The sequence below is a fragment of the Numida meleagris genome, chromosome 20 (genome assembly GCF_002078875.1).
Source record: "Numida meleagris isolate 19003 breed g44 Domestic line chromosome 20, NumMel1.0, whole genome shotgun sequence".
In the NCBI taxonomy this organism is placed as follows: domain Eukaryota; kingdom Metazoa; phylum Chordata; class Aves; order Galliformes; family Numididae; genus Numida; species Numida meleagris.
Genome location: NC_034428.1, coordinates 4704597 through 4720142, shown reverse-complemented (window position 1 = coordinate 4720142; position 15546 = coordinate 4704597). Strand labels below are relative to the sequence as shown.

General features: G+C 46.7%; 1 protein-coding gene across 1 annotated transcript in view; it reads left to right on the top strand.

Moving 5' to 3' along the window:
* Positions 1-15546, top strand: part of IFFO2 (intermediate filament family orphan 2) — a 33136-nt gene that overhangs the window by 11633 nt on the left and 5957 nt on the right. The window contains exons 2-8 of the mRNA XM_021417652.1: positions 6288-6348; positions 6782-6877; positions 8492-8632; positions 10338-10480; positions 12506-12626; positions 14555-14644; positions 15262-15392. Of these exons, the coding sequence (XP_021273327.1) occupies positions 6288-6348; positions 6782-6877; positions 8492-8632; positions 10338-10480; positions 12506-12626; positions 14555-14644; positions 15262-15392 (783 nt within the window). The remainder of the gene's footprint in view (positions 1-6287; positions 6349-6781; positions 6878-8491; positions 8633-10337; positions 10481-12505; positions 12627-14554; positions 14645-15261; positions 15393-15546) is intronic.

Genomic DNA, 15546 nt, shown 5'->3' with positions numbered 1-15546 from the left:
ATTGCTTGTTCATGCTTAAGAGAAGTATATTTGTTCAGGGGTTGTAAACACCGTCCAGAAGATTTTGACAGGAGTGAAAAATGAATTCAAGCTGCTGGTGCTGAGTGGGAAGGAGCAAGCATTAATCCTGCTGGAACCCTTGGCTGCAGACTGCCATGCCCAGCGCTCTGAGCTCAGCACATCCAGCTCGATCTGATCCTTCCTGCCTTCAGACAGGCTGTTTGCTGCCCTGGCAAATACAGGAGGAGGCTCTGGGAAGCAGTGTTTGGTTAACTTTGCGTAGTAGTTCACATATTGTGAATTACATCACCAGGCTTGCTGCTATCTTATCGGCTGCGGCCGATGATGACTTACCAGAAATCTCTTTCTGCAGCCTGCAGGAAATGCTTGGGTTCTAGGAGGAGAGCTGCAGTGGTAAATGTGATTCTAATCAGACTCTGATTCCAGAGCATTCATGCTTCATAGAGGAATACCAGATAGGCAGAGGCCTTCTGTGGTTTTGCTCCTTCAAGCGTAGAAGCTCCGTTCCTCCCGAGCAGTTTGGATTTCCACACGCCTGACCTGAGCTGCAGGAGCAGAACAGCTGCGTAGAAATGGGAAGATGCTGTGAGCTTGCAGGAAACACGAAATAGAATTGCCTTTCCTAATCAGGTCCATTTCAGGAGGGTGTGCGGCCGTGGCTGGTAGGAGGTGTGGTTAATGTGTTAATCTATCAGTAATCACCCACAGCTGCAGATAAGCAGGTCAGTGATACGCAGGCTTAGGTTACAGAACCATTAAGGGCTGGGAAAGACCGCTAAGACCAAGCCCAGCCCTGCACTGCTCAGTGGAAGGCCTTCAAGGGTGCAAAAAGAGAGGTGCAAGGCTTAGCTGGGTATCAAGAGATGCTTTAGGGTGAGAAGTGGCCTTTATTTGCAGGGCTGTCATACAGAAGGAGGTGTCTTGCAGCTGTGTCGCTTAAGATGCATTAAATTTGGCTCTGGACCTTGCACTATTATATGTAGATTCTGCTAATTTAAGAAAAGCAACACCATTTGCTCTCTAAAGGAATGCAGGCATGGCTGTTGCTGCTGCTTGAAGTTATTGAGCTCTTGTGGCATTATGCATGGCTTAATGAACTTAATGAACAAATGAACTTGCAGCTGATTTTTATTGTGGTCCCATTAACAGGCTCGATCATCATTCCAGATGAATGTAATCAAGAGGTATAATTAAACAGTGCTTTTCTGTGTAGTAAGTTCTTCCACTAATTCTCTTCACCAGGAATGGAGCCTAGGACTGGGCTTTAATATTAACCTCTCCTTTGTAACGAACCCTCTGAGCTTTAACAATACAATTTACCTGTCTCACCTCCACCACTGCTGCAGGTTCAAGGCACGGACACCCTCCTTGCTCTGATCTTTGGGAAATTTGTTGCTGCAGCGTCAGGCTTCGAGCAAAGAGAGCTGTGACTTGTGCAGAGTGGATGCAGCCCTGCCTGCTGCAAACAACAGATGACTTCATTCAAGAGCGCTGCTTGCTGCCGTTGTGTTAGAGCCAGCCTTTAATGGAATCAGATGTGCACATTAAATTAATACGTTTTACATGGAGCCCATCAACAAACATTTAATTTACTTCAATGTGAAGGCAGGGCATGCGGGAGCAGAACGGTCTGTGCTTGGGATGATCTGGGAGAATCCCTGCATGGCAGCATCTCGCAAATGCTCGCTTAATGAAGAGGTAGCAATTGTGAACAAGCTAATTGTTTAACGCGACCTCGCAGCTCGCTTAGTGCAGAGCAGACCGGATGGGAAAATGGATTCTAGCAACGAGGAGAGCGTTGGTTGGCTTTTTGGCTTAACAGAAGAGAACGTGGTGGCGTAAAGGTTTCTTTAGTAGTGTAATGCTTGGTTTGCATCTCTCCAAAAAGCCTCAAATCCCCCCCAAAAAAGGCCAGAAATTCTCTTAGCCGGCGTACCGCAGTACGTCCCAACCAGCGTGCCCTGCCCGGATCCTGCCTCCGGCCATGCACAGGATTAGCATCCTTGTGTGTGGGAGTGACTTCAGAGGGGCCGTTAAGTGAAATCAGCGTCTAATGACCGGAGTTGTACGCTGTAATGTTGATAGTTATTATCTAGGTGGTTGGAGAGGGGATTAGCGGGCGTGTTGCTGCAGAGCCAGCGCGTAAGCGTGAGTAACGCGGGGTGATGAAATGGGTCGGGCACTGCGTGGTGCAGAGCGTTCAATCCCGTGCCAGAGCCGGTGAGCAGGCAGCACGCCTTCCTTGTGGAGCTCCCATCAACAAGGGATGGGCGTCAAAGGGCTGAGAGCACAAAAGAACAAGCGGTGCTGCCACAAAGGAGGGCGAGCTCGGAGACGTGCCTCCATTGGAATGGCTTGGGCCCTGCCGTGGGGTGGGTGTTTTTTCCACTTCCTTGCAGGTGTGGTGCGGCAAAGAACGCAGCTTAGGTGCTACATATCTGAGAGATGAGCAAGGCTGGGTGCATCTCATGCCCAAAAATGGAACAGTGGTGCCTTAGCATGCAAGAAAAACCCACTGGCGTCGTGTACGTCCATGAGTATTCTTCAGCCATTCAGATACGCACTTCTTTTTTCCCACTGTGGACTTCAGCACTTGAGCTCTTTGGTTTTTCTTGGTGGCTGCTCTTCTCGCTACCAATGATGAGAAGGCAGAGCTGAAAGATTCCAAGTCCGTACCTATATTGTCATTAAATGTTATTTGGGGCAGGTTTGCTCCCTTGAGGAAGGGTGTTTTTAATGAAAGAAAGAGTGCAGTGGACGCCATCAGGCATCGTTAAGGATCAGCTGCTCTGTTTGCCTTCCTGCCTTGAGCAAAAGCGTATTTAAGGCCGTATGTTTGTATCTAGCTTATTTTGTAAGCATCTTGCCCGTTGCTTAAATAATACTGTACCCCTGCATTCAGAAAAGAAACTCACCGAGCAGTTCTTGGAAAGGCAAATCTCTCTGAAACTTTCTTTCCTAAGCAGTTGTTGTGAATCTGAGGGGCAATACTCTTATTCTGATATTCAACCTGATGACGTTGAGAGAGAAGGATTCATAGAATCATAGAATGGCCTGGGTTGAAAAGGGCCTCAAAGATCATCGAGTTTCAGCCTCTCTGCTGAGTGCAGGGTTGCCAACCACCAGACCAGGCTGCCCAGAGCCACGTCCAGCCTTGAATTACCAGAATTAGGCTCATCCTCATCGGTGCAGGCATTCAGGGGAAAGAAGTTTGGAAGCCTGTTGTGTCGACCTCATGAATGCTCCGGTTTGCAAGCTTCAGAGAAGATTTTAGGGGATGTCATTGAGTTCTTGAGATATCCCCCCCTTACCAGCGTTAGTGTTGGTGTAGCTGCTCTTCCAATTTCAAAGGAAACGCACAAGTTTGCGGTGTGACTCAGCTTTACAGGAATAAGGCTTTAAGCAACCTTAATCCTAGCTGACTGCTGCTGAGTATTGTTTGTCTAATAGCCCTGCAACGCTGCTGTTCCCTTTAAAGACAGCAAACAGCCTTTGTTCTCCTCTAAGCTATGCAAGACACTTACTCTTAATCACAGGGCTGCAGAAGTAGTTTGGGGCCCGGAGCTGCAGTGACTGAACGCTGCTGGAATGTAATATGTCACATCTGGTAAAAGGGAATCGGTCTGGATCTGCTCCAGTGCACACTAGCCCTTTTTCGGGGGCGGTGGCTATGACTCGAGCACCCTTGGTAGGTGGGAAAGGTGGAAAAAAGGGTGGCTAGGTTTGAAATATGTCTCTGTGATACAGCGGGCTGTGCAACCTGCTGGGGGTGAGCCCCGGGGAAGACCACAGAACCAACAAGGTTGGAAAAGACCACTGAGATCATCAAGTGCAGCCATACCCCTGCATTCCTCTGCACTACCCCAGCGACCACGTCTTCTGCTGTCCAGCAGCAGCTGGGGAGGAGGACACTGATTAACCTAAAATGATATTAGGGGAATAACTTGGAGCACGTTGTTTATTACCGACGTCAGCGCCATACTTAGCACCTTCTCGATGGCTGTGTTTGTTGGAGAGCGTGGTAGAGCTGCCAAGGTCCCTTTTAAAGTCCTGTGTGTTACAGCAAATAGAGCATGATCGTATGAATGAGCAATCTTTCTATTGTCTCACTTGCTTGGAAGTTTAAAGGGAGGATGAATCAACTGCCTCATTGTCACCCTCCAGCTTCCCAGCCTTCTCCTTTCCCTCCTTCCCTACCAGTGACCTGATCGTTCCCCTAATTAAAAGAAACAGAAACCAGAGCGGGGCGTGTTGCGTGTAAAAGAAGACGTCCTTTTCCTCTTCTCTGAGGCTGAAGGAGGGGAATCGGGGCTGTAAATCACCGCGCTGTGAAATGCACAGAGGGAAGAAATGGAACGACTGGAATTTTTTGCAGGATGAGGGAGGTTAGACTGAGCAGACTCTGAGATGCGTAATTTTGGCAGCTTCCCAGCATGGCTGAACTGCCGGGGAGGAATGCTAATCCTTTTTGCTAGCTTTTTTGGCCCAGCCAGTCAAAATATGCAGCTCCCATCTCCCCAAAATACATCCCCCTCTGCAGAACACGCGGCGCTCTGTAGGGATGCAGGTAATACAGCAGGATAACCTGAACGCAGCCGCTGTTCCTGATGGAGCAATTGAAACCTGGAGGAGCAGCGTGCGGTGCCAGCATTGACGTGCAGCCATGGAGGACCAGGAGGAATGATTTAAGCCCGGCAGCAGTGCTGTATCAGAACGAGCCTATCTTACAGGCTGCGACGCAATTTCACCTCCTTGACTTCACTATTAAATCTGGAAAATGAAGTTGCTATTTTTGTAGGAGCGTACATGTAATTAGCAGTCGGAAAGGAACTAGGATATGGAAATGCAAGCTACAATATTTGACGACAAATGCAAATTGCAGCCTCGATATTTTGCCCTGCTTGGCAGCGAATCCTTGCTGGTAAAGAGACGGGCCACAAACCTCCCTGTGTAAATCAAACGTGGGTTGGAAGGGGAGAATGCCTGCTGTTTTGCTGGCTGTTGCTGCAGCACAATGGCAGGAGGGAGCGGGCGCAGGCAGCGTGTCATCTTGGCGCTGCTGCAGTGAGCTGTAATGCATTCAGGTGCCTCCAGTTGTGCAAGCTGCAGTAGCACCGTGCATCCCCTCCTGCAGGAGGTCCTCCCCACCTTCCAGTTCAGATGGGATTCAGTTTGCCCTTCGGTGCGTGATTTGGTAGAGTTTTGGTCCCTACAAAAAAGGAAAAAGTCGAAGCGGAAGCAGAAATTGTCACGGTGGCACTCAGAGGTGATGCTCACCTGGGTGTTTTAATCATGTGCTTTCCAACATTTGCTGGATTATTGAAAGTGAACGCATGATTCCTTCTGTTATGATGGACGGGGCAGGTCTCCTGTGGCACTCTAGAACCAGAGAATCACAGAGGTTGGAAAAGACCACCGATATCCCCAACCCCAACCCCAACCCACCCCACCGTGCCCACTGACCACATCCCTCTGTGCCACATCTCCACATTGAACACCTCCAGGAGTGGGGACCACCGCCTCCCAGGGCAGCCTGTGCCAACACATCCCCTCTCTTTCCACTATTTACTCATTTTACTTTTTTTCTAAACTCAAACCAGTTGGTGTGTATGAAGGCGTATCATCGCGTTTCCAAGAACTTTGCTTTCGAGTTAGCAAATGACAGAAGCTGACAGTACCCGTTGAAACATTTCTGTGCTTGAAAGGAGGAACTGCCGGGTGTTTCTACACTTAATCCAATAACAATGTTTGTAGTATAAGGTTTAATTGCACCGTTTGTAATGGTGTAATTCCTCTTCTTGTACCCTCGCATTTCTGTGCGTGCCCAGCATTCAGAGACACTCACCTGGGTGCTCGACTTGAGACTGCAGGGACGTGGCAGAGGCGTGTAGGTTCTTGAAGGTTTTGATACAGAGGGCACGTAAGTGTTTGAGTTGATTGGACTGAACAGGTGAATAGTGAGAGTGCTGATTCGGGTGATTTAACTTCAGATGCCTTCCACTGCTCTGAACGTTTCCCACCTTATTTGGAACCACATATTGCACAGAACTGTAGGAAGGGTGCTGATCCCAACGAGAGCTGATTTCACTTCTGTGCTTTTATAGACTTAGATCCCTGGTTTGAGGGTGTATAAATGAGGGGGACCATCTGCTTGACGGTTGAAATAGCTGTCATCGTCCTACAGCGAGCAGAAGACTTGTGATATGGAAAAAAAAAATACATTCTTCCCCACAGTTAACACTCCATCTGCACATCTTGTCTTTCAGATGGGAAGAGGAACTGACAAGAAGAATGAGCCTGGAGTCTATGGTAGAAACCTTGCGAGAGGTAAGTTTGGAATAGAACCCCAGAATCGTTCAGATTGGAAAAGACCTCTAAGATCACCGAGTCCAACCATCAACCCATGCCCACCATGCCCACTGACCTATGCCATAGAATCATGGAGTAGATTGGAGAAGACCTCTAAGGTCACCAAGTCCATCCATCAGCCCACCAGCCATGTCACTCAGTGCAAATTGCATGCGCTGGGTGGCGTGTGCTTTCTCTACACCTTTCATTATGCTATTAATCATTCAAACAGAAGTAATCTTTTAATTAAAACCTCTCTTGTAGTCCCAGCAGCTGAATGCCTTGCTGTGTGAATGCTTGGAAGCTGAGTGCAGCGTGGGGGTGGTGACGTGCCTTATCAGCCCTGCTCAGGTTAAGTGAGGAAGTGTGTTGCCCTGTGGCCTCTCAGTTCTTTGTCTGCTTTCTCTTGCAGGAGGCGCAGGAAGCGGAAGCTCTCCAGGAGGAGTTAAATGAAAAGATTGAGAGATTGAAAGCAGAACTTGTGGTGTTTAAGGGTCTGATGAGTGATGTAAGTACGCGGGAGAGCAGAGTGGCCAACTCCCAGTGCCTCTGTGAAATGTGTGTGTCGTGCAAATGGCTTCATTCATGAAAAAGTTATGGTCTTAGCGAGTGCTGCTTTATAGTTAGTATGATGACTGCCTTTATGATCTAATGCATCAGACAGATCACCCTTCCCCCTGCTTCCTGTCTGGTCTGTGTAGAGATGCATTAACTTGCTGCTTAGCCCATAAACTGGACTCTTCCCTTCCTCCCCCAGTTCCACTGCTGGCCACGCTGGCATTCCAATCTGCAGCCATGGGGAACGTGATGGAGAACTCCCAGGTTAGGGAGAAGGATTCACTCACCATGCAGCTGTCTTGCATTTTAGCCACACTGATGGTATAATTGTGCAGACATCTGAAAGAAAAGCTGGGTGAACACTGAGGTGGCTTTCTCCATAAGGCTGAAGCAGTGTGCTGATGCCAGTTGTCTAATGAAGATGTTCTATTATGCTTATTTATGCAGTAATTTTGTTTAGAACCGCTTCCTCCGGTCTTTATATAAGCTTGCAGAACCTGCTCCCTGGTGTCAAATATATTCTCTCAGGGCCACTAGATCTATTCATGGGAAATTTGGCAATTAGCTGTCTCTTCTTCTGGTGTTTAATGAAGAATAGGCATGCTTGGTTAGAGGCAGTGTGAATCTTGTTAGGGCTGCACCGCTTAGAACTTGTTCACAGAGGGAAAAGCGTTGTTCAGTGTGTACAAAAAGGGTGGTGGTGAATGCAAACATCCTGCTGGACTCGAGAGAAAGTGTGCTCTGAGCTTTGCAAGGTGGAAGAGAGCCTAAAGAAAGCAGCAAGAATGCTTGTTTGAATCCCCCCCGTGTAAATCTGTAGAGCAGAGAAACACAAAATGCTGGCACGTGCCTCTGGCTTCCTGTTGATAAGAATCACTGCTACCCCTTCAGCTGATAAGGTTGTGTTTAAAGAGTGTCCTTGTTTATAGCCTCCTTTTTTTCGGTGTGTTTGGAAAATAAAAACCTCCCAAAGTTGCCCAGAGGTGCTTGACAGAAGCTGGAGAAGAATCAGAATCATAGAATATCCCAAGTTGGAAGGGACCCATAAAGATCACCGAGTCCAACTCCTAAAGAAACCTGCCTAATATTTCAAAACAAAGCAAACAAAACCAAATTCTCTCGCTGGAAAGCGAATGTGCTATTTAAGGAGTGCTCTGCAAAGAGTTTTTCCACTTTTCTGGTCAGTGGGATGGTTTCCCAGCCACTGAGGTGCTTTCCACCAGAGTACATCTCACCTAGACTGGGTGTAAGAATACAGAACCGTGGTACTTCATGTGGATCCAGCAGTACTGTCTGAACAGGAGCATCTCTTATAAATTATGCAGTTGTTTTGGGTTGGGCATAGGTTGTTCAGTGGCAAATAACTGAGCTGAAATTTTCTTGGAATTGGACACAAATGTTGATTGTGTTAGCTGTCTAATCCACTTAGACTGTTTTTCCAGGAGAACAGGACGTAATATTGTTTAAGGATGGTATGCCCTGGGGTTAGAGAGATACTGTGGGGTATCTCTGCTTTCCTAAACTGTATAATAATAGAAGATAATCACTGCTGTCCTTCCTGCAGCCCATGACAGACCTGGACACAAAGATTCAAGAAAAGGCCATGAAGGTGGACATGGACATCTGTCGACGAATCGATATCACAGCCAAGCTGTGTGATGTAGCGCAGCAGCGCAACTCTGAAGACGTTTCCAAGATATTCCAGGTGATTAGGCTGTGAATTTTCTGTAGGGCAGGACAAGGAGCGATGGGTCAGGAGGGAGCAGTGTTGAGAAGCGTGCTCCAGGTCGCTTCCATGTTTTGAAATTTCTCTGTACAGACCTATTTCCTTCTTTCTCAGTGTTGGAGCGTAGCTGTCGTCTGATGTAGTGCTGAGAGAAAAAAAAAATATGAGAGTTTTCGAAAAAGAAATCTCAAGATGAGCTTTAAGATAAGACACAGTGTTAGTCTGATCCCATTCAAGAGCGAATGCATTAAAAATAAAAAGCATTCCAGGACCTAGGTTTGTATGAATGGCTTCCTCCTCACAAGTGAGAGGTTTTAAGCTTGTAGAACTGTCATCTGGATGTTCTTATTTCTGGCTCGAGCTCCACAGCCAGAAGTAACACTTCTATGGTGGCGAGTTATGATTGCTTTGTGAGAGCAGCAACTCTAATTGCTTTCCTTGAGCTCTTAGGGCTCCTTGGTGCTAGTAGGAAAAGTCGTGTAATTTGCTACAAAAGCAAGCAGTTACAGCTCCGTGTTGAGCAAACCCGTAACTCCCAGTGCAGTTGGTCTTTGTGTCATTCCTGCTCTTTCAATTGTGATTAACCCAGCGTTACTTTGGTCTAAATGTGTCTTGTTCAATCCCCGAATAAGTCCAATGCTTTTCTCTGTGTCGTGATGCCATATGAAAACACTATCAATATCCTCGTGGTCTCTGCTGGTTGTGTATTTTGGCTCTGACGAAGTTGCCCTCATGTTTGGTGGTTTGTTTTTGTTTTTTTTTTTTTTCCCTCCTTTGTTTCCAGAAAGATTCTGATCTCTGTTTGGAGATCATTTTTGTAGCACATTGAGCCGCCGCGTTGTGCTCGTGGTCCCTTCTTGTCTCTGAGCAGAACTGCTCTGTCCTTCTGCTCAAAGGCTAACTGCAAAGCACACTTTTGGTCAAGCATGCAGTGGTTAAAATGATCAGTATGGAGAGCAACGCCAACAAAGGATGGCTCAATTAGAGGGAAAACTGCAGTAGGCTGGGAGCAGGCTGTGTGTGACTCAGTGGTACTGGGCTTTTACGTTCACAATCCTCAGCTGAAGAAACCATCCTCTGTGCCCTTTGTGGCACAGGGCGTCCCTTGAATTCTCTGCACATCTGCAAACTTCCTTTCTTTTGAGGGTGTCCAGGAATTGTCACGGTTGGGTTAATCCTCCTTGTGTCAGTCTGAAGACTAACAGTCTGCCTCCGCTTATGGGGTGGGAACGACCCCGACTTAAAGAATCTCTGCAAGGTTTCTTGTCTACTCTTCACAGCTGTTCAACGCTGGGAGCAGCAGCCTGTGGTGGTGGCAGGAAAGGGAGAGTTCTGTCATTGCTCTCAAGCCTGCTGCCTGGGCACTCCTGCAAGCTTTTGCTTTTCCCCTGTATCATTCTAACCTCTGCATGTTCTCTGGTAGGTCATAGGCTGCTGTCAGTGAGCAGACCAACATCTGTAGAGCGCTGACAGCCTGCAGCTTGCTTTGCTCTTTGCCATTTTTGAACTGCTTTCTTGTGCTCTTTGTTCCCCACTCACTAATGGATGCAAATCTTGAGTACGTGCAATCCCTGAATTGCCTGGGAGCTGATGCGGTTACAACCACCCCAACGTAATGCCTCTCCTTTATTGGACACAGCATCACAGGCAAACCTTCTAGTTACTCCTCTTCTCTCCAATTAAGGTGGCTTCCAAGAAGAAAGAACGAAAACTCGCCTCCGATGACGACCTCTCAGAACAGGACGCAGACAATGGCAGGTTCTCTGACGACGAGGTCAGCTGTTCTTTGAACATCACAGATGAAATGAAGCGTATGTTCAATCAGCTGTGAGTATTGTGGATAACGTGGGGAAGACTGAAATGCAGGCTTAATCTCAGAACTCAAATGTTGAGTTATTTCTGTCGGCGTTCAGAAGATTTTTTTGATGGTACAGCATTTGAGTCTGTGTTTTTGAGTTTTAGGAGAAACTTTGCTGCTTTTTGGGTTGGACAGATTTTGGCACCCTTGTCACTGACAGCTCAGTTCAGGAGTGATTCAAGCTTCTCTGGTGTTTCCCATCATTTTTCAGTTCTGCTGTAGGCACGTGGCAGTGGTGGATGTGTCCAGATGAGTTGTAGCAGAGGATGCCAGCCGTATAGATTCCAAGAATGTCAGAAGTCTCTTCTCCTGGGCAGGAAGAGTGCATTTATTTAGCCTAAAGGTTTACCCCCAATGGCCACGGGCTAGTGAGAGTTAAGGGTCTGTGCTGTTTTCTTTTGGCAAAGGGAGCCCCAGCCAGCGCCGTAGGTCTGATTTCAGTAGCATTTCAGTATTTTGTGTCTTCTGCCAACTTCTGCAATGACTGTGCTGGGAGAGGAAAGAATTCCCAGTGCTTTCCCACACATCAGTATTTAATACGTAGGAGTACACAAGTCTTTCTCTAAGGAGCACTGGCTCCTCTTCTGTTGTCAGCTGTTGCCAAAAGTTCTGTTTTCAGGCCGTGCCCCTTCCTTCCCCCCTTGGTTTCACATGTAGGAGGGCACGATGTGCCTGAGCAGTGCAGGTAATTCTTCATGTGAGAGCTCTTGGTGCTGTGTTCATGGCTTATTGAAGATGATACGTGCCTAAGTAAATTCTTGGTTTGGGGGCTTTGCCAGGTTGAAGGTGTATGTTACAAGCAGCTCACCTTATTAACAGAAACCTCCTGCAACTTTCATTGTGTCTGTAATGATGACCTTAATGTGTAAGTGCCTAGCACTGAAGAGTCGAAACACGGTCGATGTTGAACAACATTTGTCTGTAACAGGCAGCAGTCAGAACTGGGAGGCTGCGTTCTGGTAAGGACAGCTCTTGCAGCAACAAGAAACCGGGTTGAAGAAATTCAATTGCAAAAGACAGGATCGTGTTATGCCCAACATTTTTATTTTATTATTTCGTGATGTTGTACTGAGCAGAGATGAATACCCTGTCTCTTTGTGCCAAGCTTCTCAGCCTCCTGAAGATAGTGGGGGGCTCAGCTTCCGGATTGAGATGTTATCTGCTCAAAAGGAAGTGAGCTAAAGAAACAAAAATGCACCAGCCAGAAATTAGCAAACTGCTGCTGCCAGCAGCTTCAGGTTTTTGCCAGGCCCCCTTAACAAAGACGAGGAGCAGCTACTAGTGTTTCACTGCCTGCTGTTCAAACCAAGAGGGACCTGGCTGCCTTCTGAAACGTCTTCCTTTATTGCACAACTGGCCATATTAAAGGGGCTTGACCAAATAGCGGGGTTAAAGGCCACTCTGCCACTGTTTTTTCTCAGTCTTAAGTGGCTTTAGTAGTATCTTTGTTTGTCCCATTCAATAGAAAGAACTTCTGTTCACTTGTGCATCATGTTGGGGCTCTGTTTTTTCTTTCTTAATTTTGAAATGAACGTTTGTAAGTGCTGCAGGGGAAAACATTGGCTAAACTTCAGCGTGAAATCAGCAGGGAATCTTCTAGCGGCTGTTTCCTGTATAATTCCCCAAACTGTGGTTGAGTTCATTTTCCCATGTATAGAGAGAACAGTTTAAAACATTTTTGTGGTTTTGCAAACAGGGGAAACTAACAAGCAGCACCATCTGGAGGACAGAACTAGGACTGTGTGCTTGGGCTGGGAATGCTAACAAGGATCTTTTATTCTGCTGTGGAGTGGCAAAGAGCCCAGGAGCGAGGGACTTGCAGACAGTGGCAAAGCCTGTTTTTAAAATCTTTCAGGATTTTCAACTGCTTTGTTTCCTTTGTTCAGTTCTTGTAAGCCCTTTTTTTTTTTCCTTTTCCCCTTAAACATTAAATGAAGGACTGAAGGAGTGGGGCTTGAGCTCTTTTCACTCATGCTTTTCCGTTACCTTAACAGTCGTGAGACATTTGATTTCGATGACGACTGTGATAGCTTAACGTGGGAAGAGAACGAGGAAACGTTGCTTCTTTGGGAAGACTTCACAAACTGCAATCCTTCAATTGACCTCCAAGGAGAGGTGAGTGTTTCAGTTATCTTCTTAAACTCTTCTCTTCAGAAATGGAGTCGCTCAGCTGCTCTCTCAGCCATCTGAGCCTTTGGATATTTGACTGGTGATCTAGTTTGCCACGCAGACTTGCTTTGATTTTAAAATCCTCTTAGTGCTTTCTCTCCGTGCTTGCTTTTCAGCCTGTGCAATCAGTTTGTTTACCAAACTTCATTTCTTCTGCTCCTTCAAACTGAAGGAGATAGAAATACCAAGCAGGTTTCAAAAGATCCAAGGCTCTCGCTGTTGCAGGAGCATCACGCCATCTGTCACCCTGACCAGTGAGTTAGGCTAAAGCCCTTTATCTTCCATGCAGCATCTCACTTTCACTATAGGGTGTCATTCACTCCTCCATTGTCAAAACAGCACACGTAGTGTGTGAGGTGGTACTGTGCCCTCACTCCAGCAGGGAGAAAAGTAAACTTGGTGTGGGCCACGTGTGATGCTAAGGTACATACAGCCTGACACAACGCGCTGTGTAAGGCCCGAGGGATCTTCTGAGCCCACGAATCTTGTGCTTCTATCTTCCCAGTCAATAGGAATCTCCTGGTGCTAGTGGATAATAGACAGCTTGCTCTTAATCCTTGAGATCCCGTGCAAAGTAAGCTAATGGCTGCACGCTGCCTCATTCAGTGACTCCTGAGCCTTTTTAAACAGGCCTAAAGAGAGATTGAAATGGCAAGGTCTGGCTCTGTGCAGGCAGTCTTAAACGTGATGCTATTATTTCATTACTGAGCAGCATGACAGCAGTAGGTAGGCAATAATCCTGCCTTCTCCCATCATTGCTGTGGTACAGAGATGCTGAGGCAGCAGTCTCCTCAATATTGTCTTGTGTTGACTGCCAGGGGTGTGTTAATTTACATCTTCCCATTTGTGTATCATCTGGCATAGCCTGAAACTGCGGAGATTATTTCAAAGTGCTAGGACTGCAGAAAGCAGCACACTTAGCTGCACGTCGTCTTTGGAGCAGGGAGAGTGGCAGAGTGATAACGTGCAGCCATGTACTGGAATTAGTGACAGATTTATTTGCATATACCCATGTGTGCGTGTATAAGCACAGCTATCAGAGGAATATTGCCGAACTCAGACCTTCAGTGCAAAAACTCTAAAGGTTTTAAGAAGCTTAAATCCTTCTAAATGAAAATTACACAAGGAGAGGGTAGATCCGTCTTGTAGATGGAGATTCAGAATAAAGACTGCTCCGTCTGTGCCTGGTCTTTAACACAGTGCTTTACATGCCTGAATCTTCCTTCCACTGGCTTTATTCCTTTCAAGTTCTTACCCGGTGCCCTCACCACCTTCTTTTACGACCTTCCTCCTCCAAGCGCTTCTGCATATAAAAGGATAAGTGGAATGATGCTTGTAACTATAGGCTGGTTAGCCTGACGTTGATCCCGTGTCGGATCCCGATAAAGCTGCTGCGGATGTGGCCGAAGGACGGTGGCAAAATTAATGCTCATCAGCCCAGTTGTGTTAAATTGATTGCCTTACCTAGCATTTCAGTAACGAATTTTAATAGGAAACAATGCGCGTAGACTGTGTGTATGAGGTGATGGAAACTGAGCGGTCTTGGGAGTAACAGTATGTAATCAAAAAAAAGAAGAATTCCACAGCAATGCTGTAAGTAGTGGTGGGCTCAATACAAGGTGAAAAAATGGAGCTTCGTGTCTGGAAAGCAGTTGCCACCTATTTATGCATGGTCAGACTGGGAAGGGTTCAGTAAATGCAGCTATTTTGTTCTTTGGCATCAGCAGGTAGCTGTCTGTTGCTGGAATCTTGATCTGAGGTTCCTTTGCATGCAAGGATGTATGAGCTGCATTTCCCAGTGAGGTTCAATGGGAAAAATCTGCAGTCTGCTGCTGAGTTTCTTACTAACTCTTTGTGTCTCAATTTCCCGTCAGGAAGAAAACCTGGGAAACTTGATCCACGAAACAGAGTCTTTCTTTAAAACAAGAGACAAGGAATACCAGGAAACAATAGGGCAGATAGAGGTAAGGAAGTGATTCACGACTGTAGAAATAATTAGTAATGGACAAAAGCATGTGCAGTGTTCTGGTCACACGTACATCTGCACATACTGGTGAGGTGGAATGTGTATCTCTATCAAGAATGCCAAGGTGTTTTCCTTTGACATAACTTTTGGATGTTTTTTCCTAAATACTGCTTTGATCACGACTATTGGCCAAGCATAAATCTGTAATGAGTGCAGTGAGAACCTTCAGAACAAAGAATCAGCGTGCACTGTTTTTTCCTGCTGTTTGTCTTGCACACCCACCATCAGACTGGGAAATGTTCTACAGGAAACAACCTCAGAGGCTGCCAGGCACAACATCTGTAGCCTCTCACCATCTTAGCCCTGACTATGCTTTCATTCATTGCTGTACGTTGACAAACAAAGCGCCAAGCAGCAGAACAGGATACAAGAGCTGTCATAAAAACAGGGTTGAGCTCTGAGTAAAATACACCTCGTAAGGCGATGAATGCACTCTCAACGTGCAACACTGGCATGAAGGATGTAAGCATCCCCAGCAGTGTGTAAAGCTGAGAGAGGCTGGGAGGAAGCTGCTAGCAACTCACCTTGGGCTGATGGTTTTCTCTTCTCTTCCAGCTGGAACTGGCCACGGCCAAGAGTGACATGAACCGCCACCTTCACGAGTACATGGAGATGTGCAGTATGAAAAGGGGCCTGGATGTACAAATGGAAACCTGCCGTAGGCTTATCAAAGGTTCAGCTGACAGGTAGTAAGATATTACCCTGCTCCCTTTTATTTTCTGCAAAGCTGAGGCTTGTTTCTTAATTGTTTGAAGAGCGAAAGTGACGATGCCCTTCACGAGTCCCATGTTTTCTTGTCTGTCGGTGGTGGTGAATATTTTGTCTAAACCTTTCTCTGAA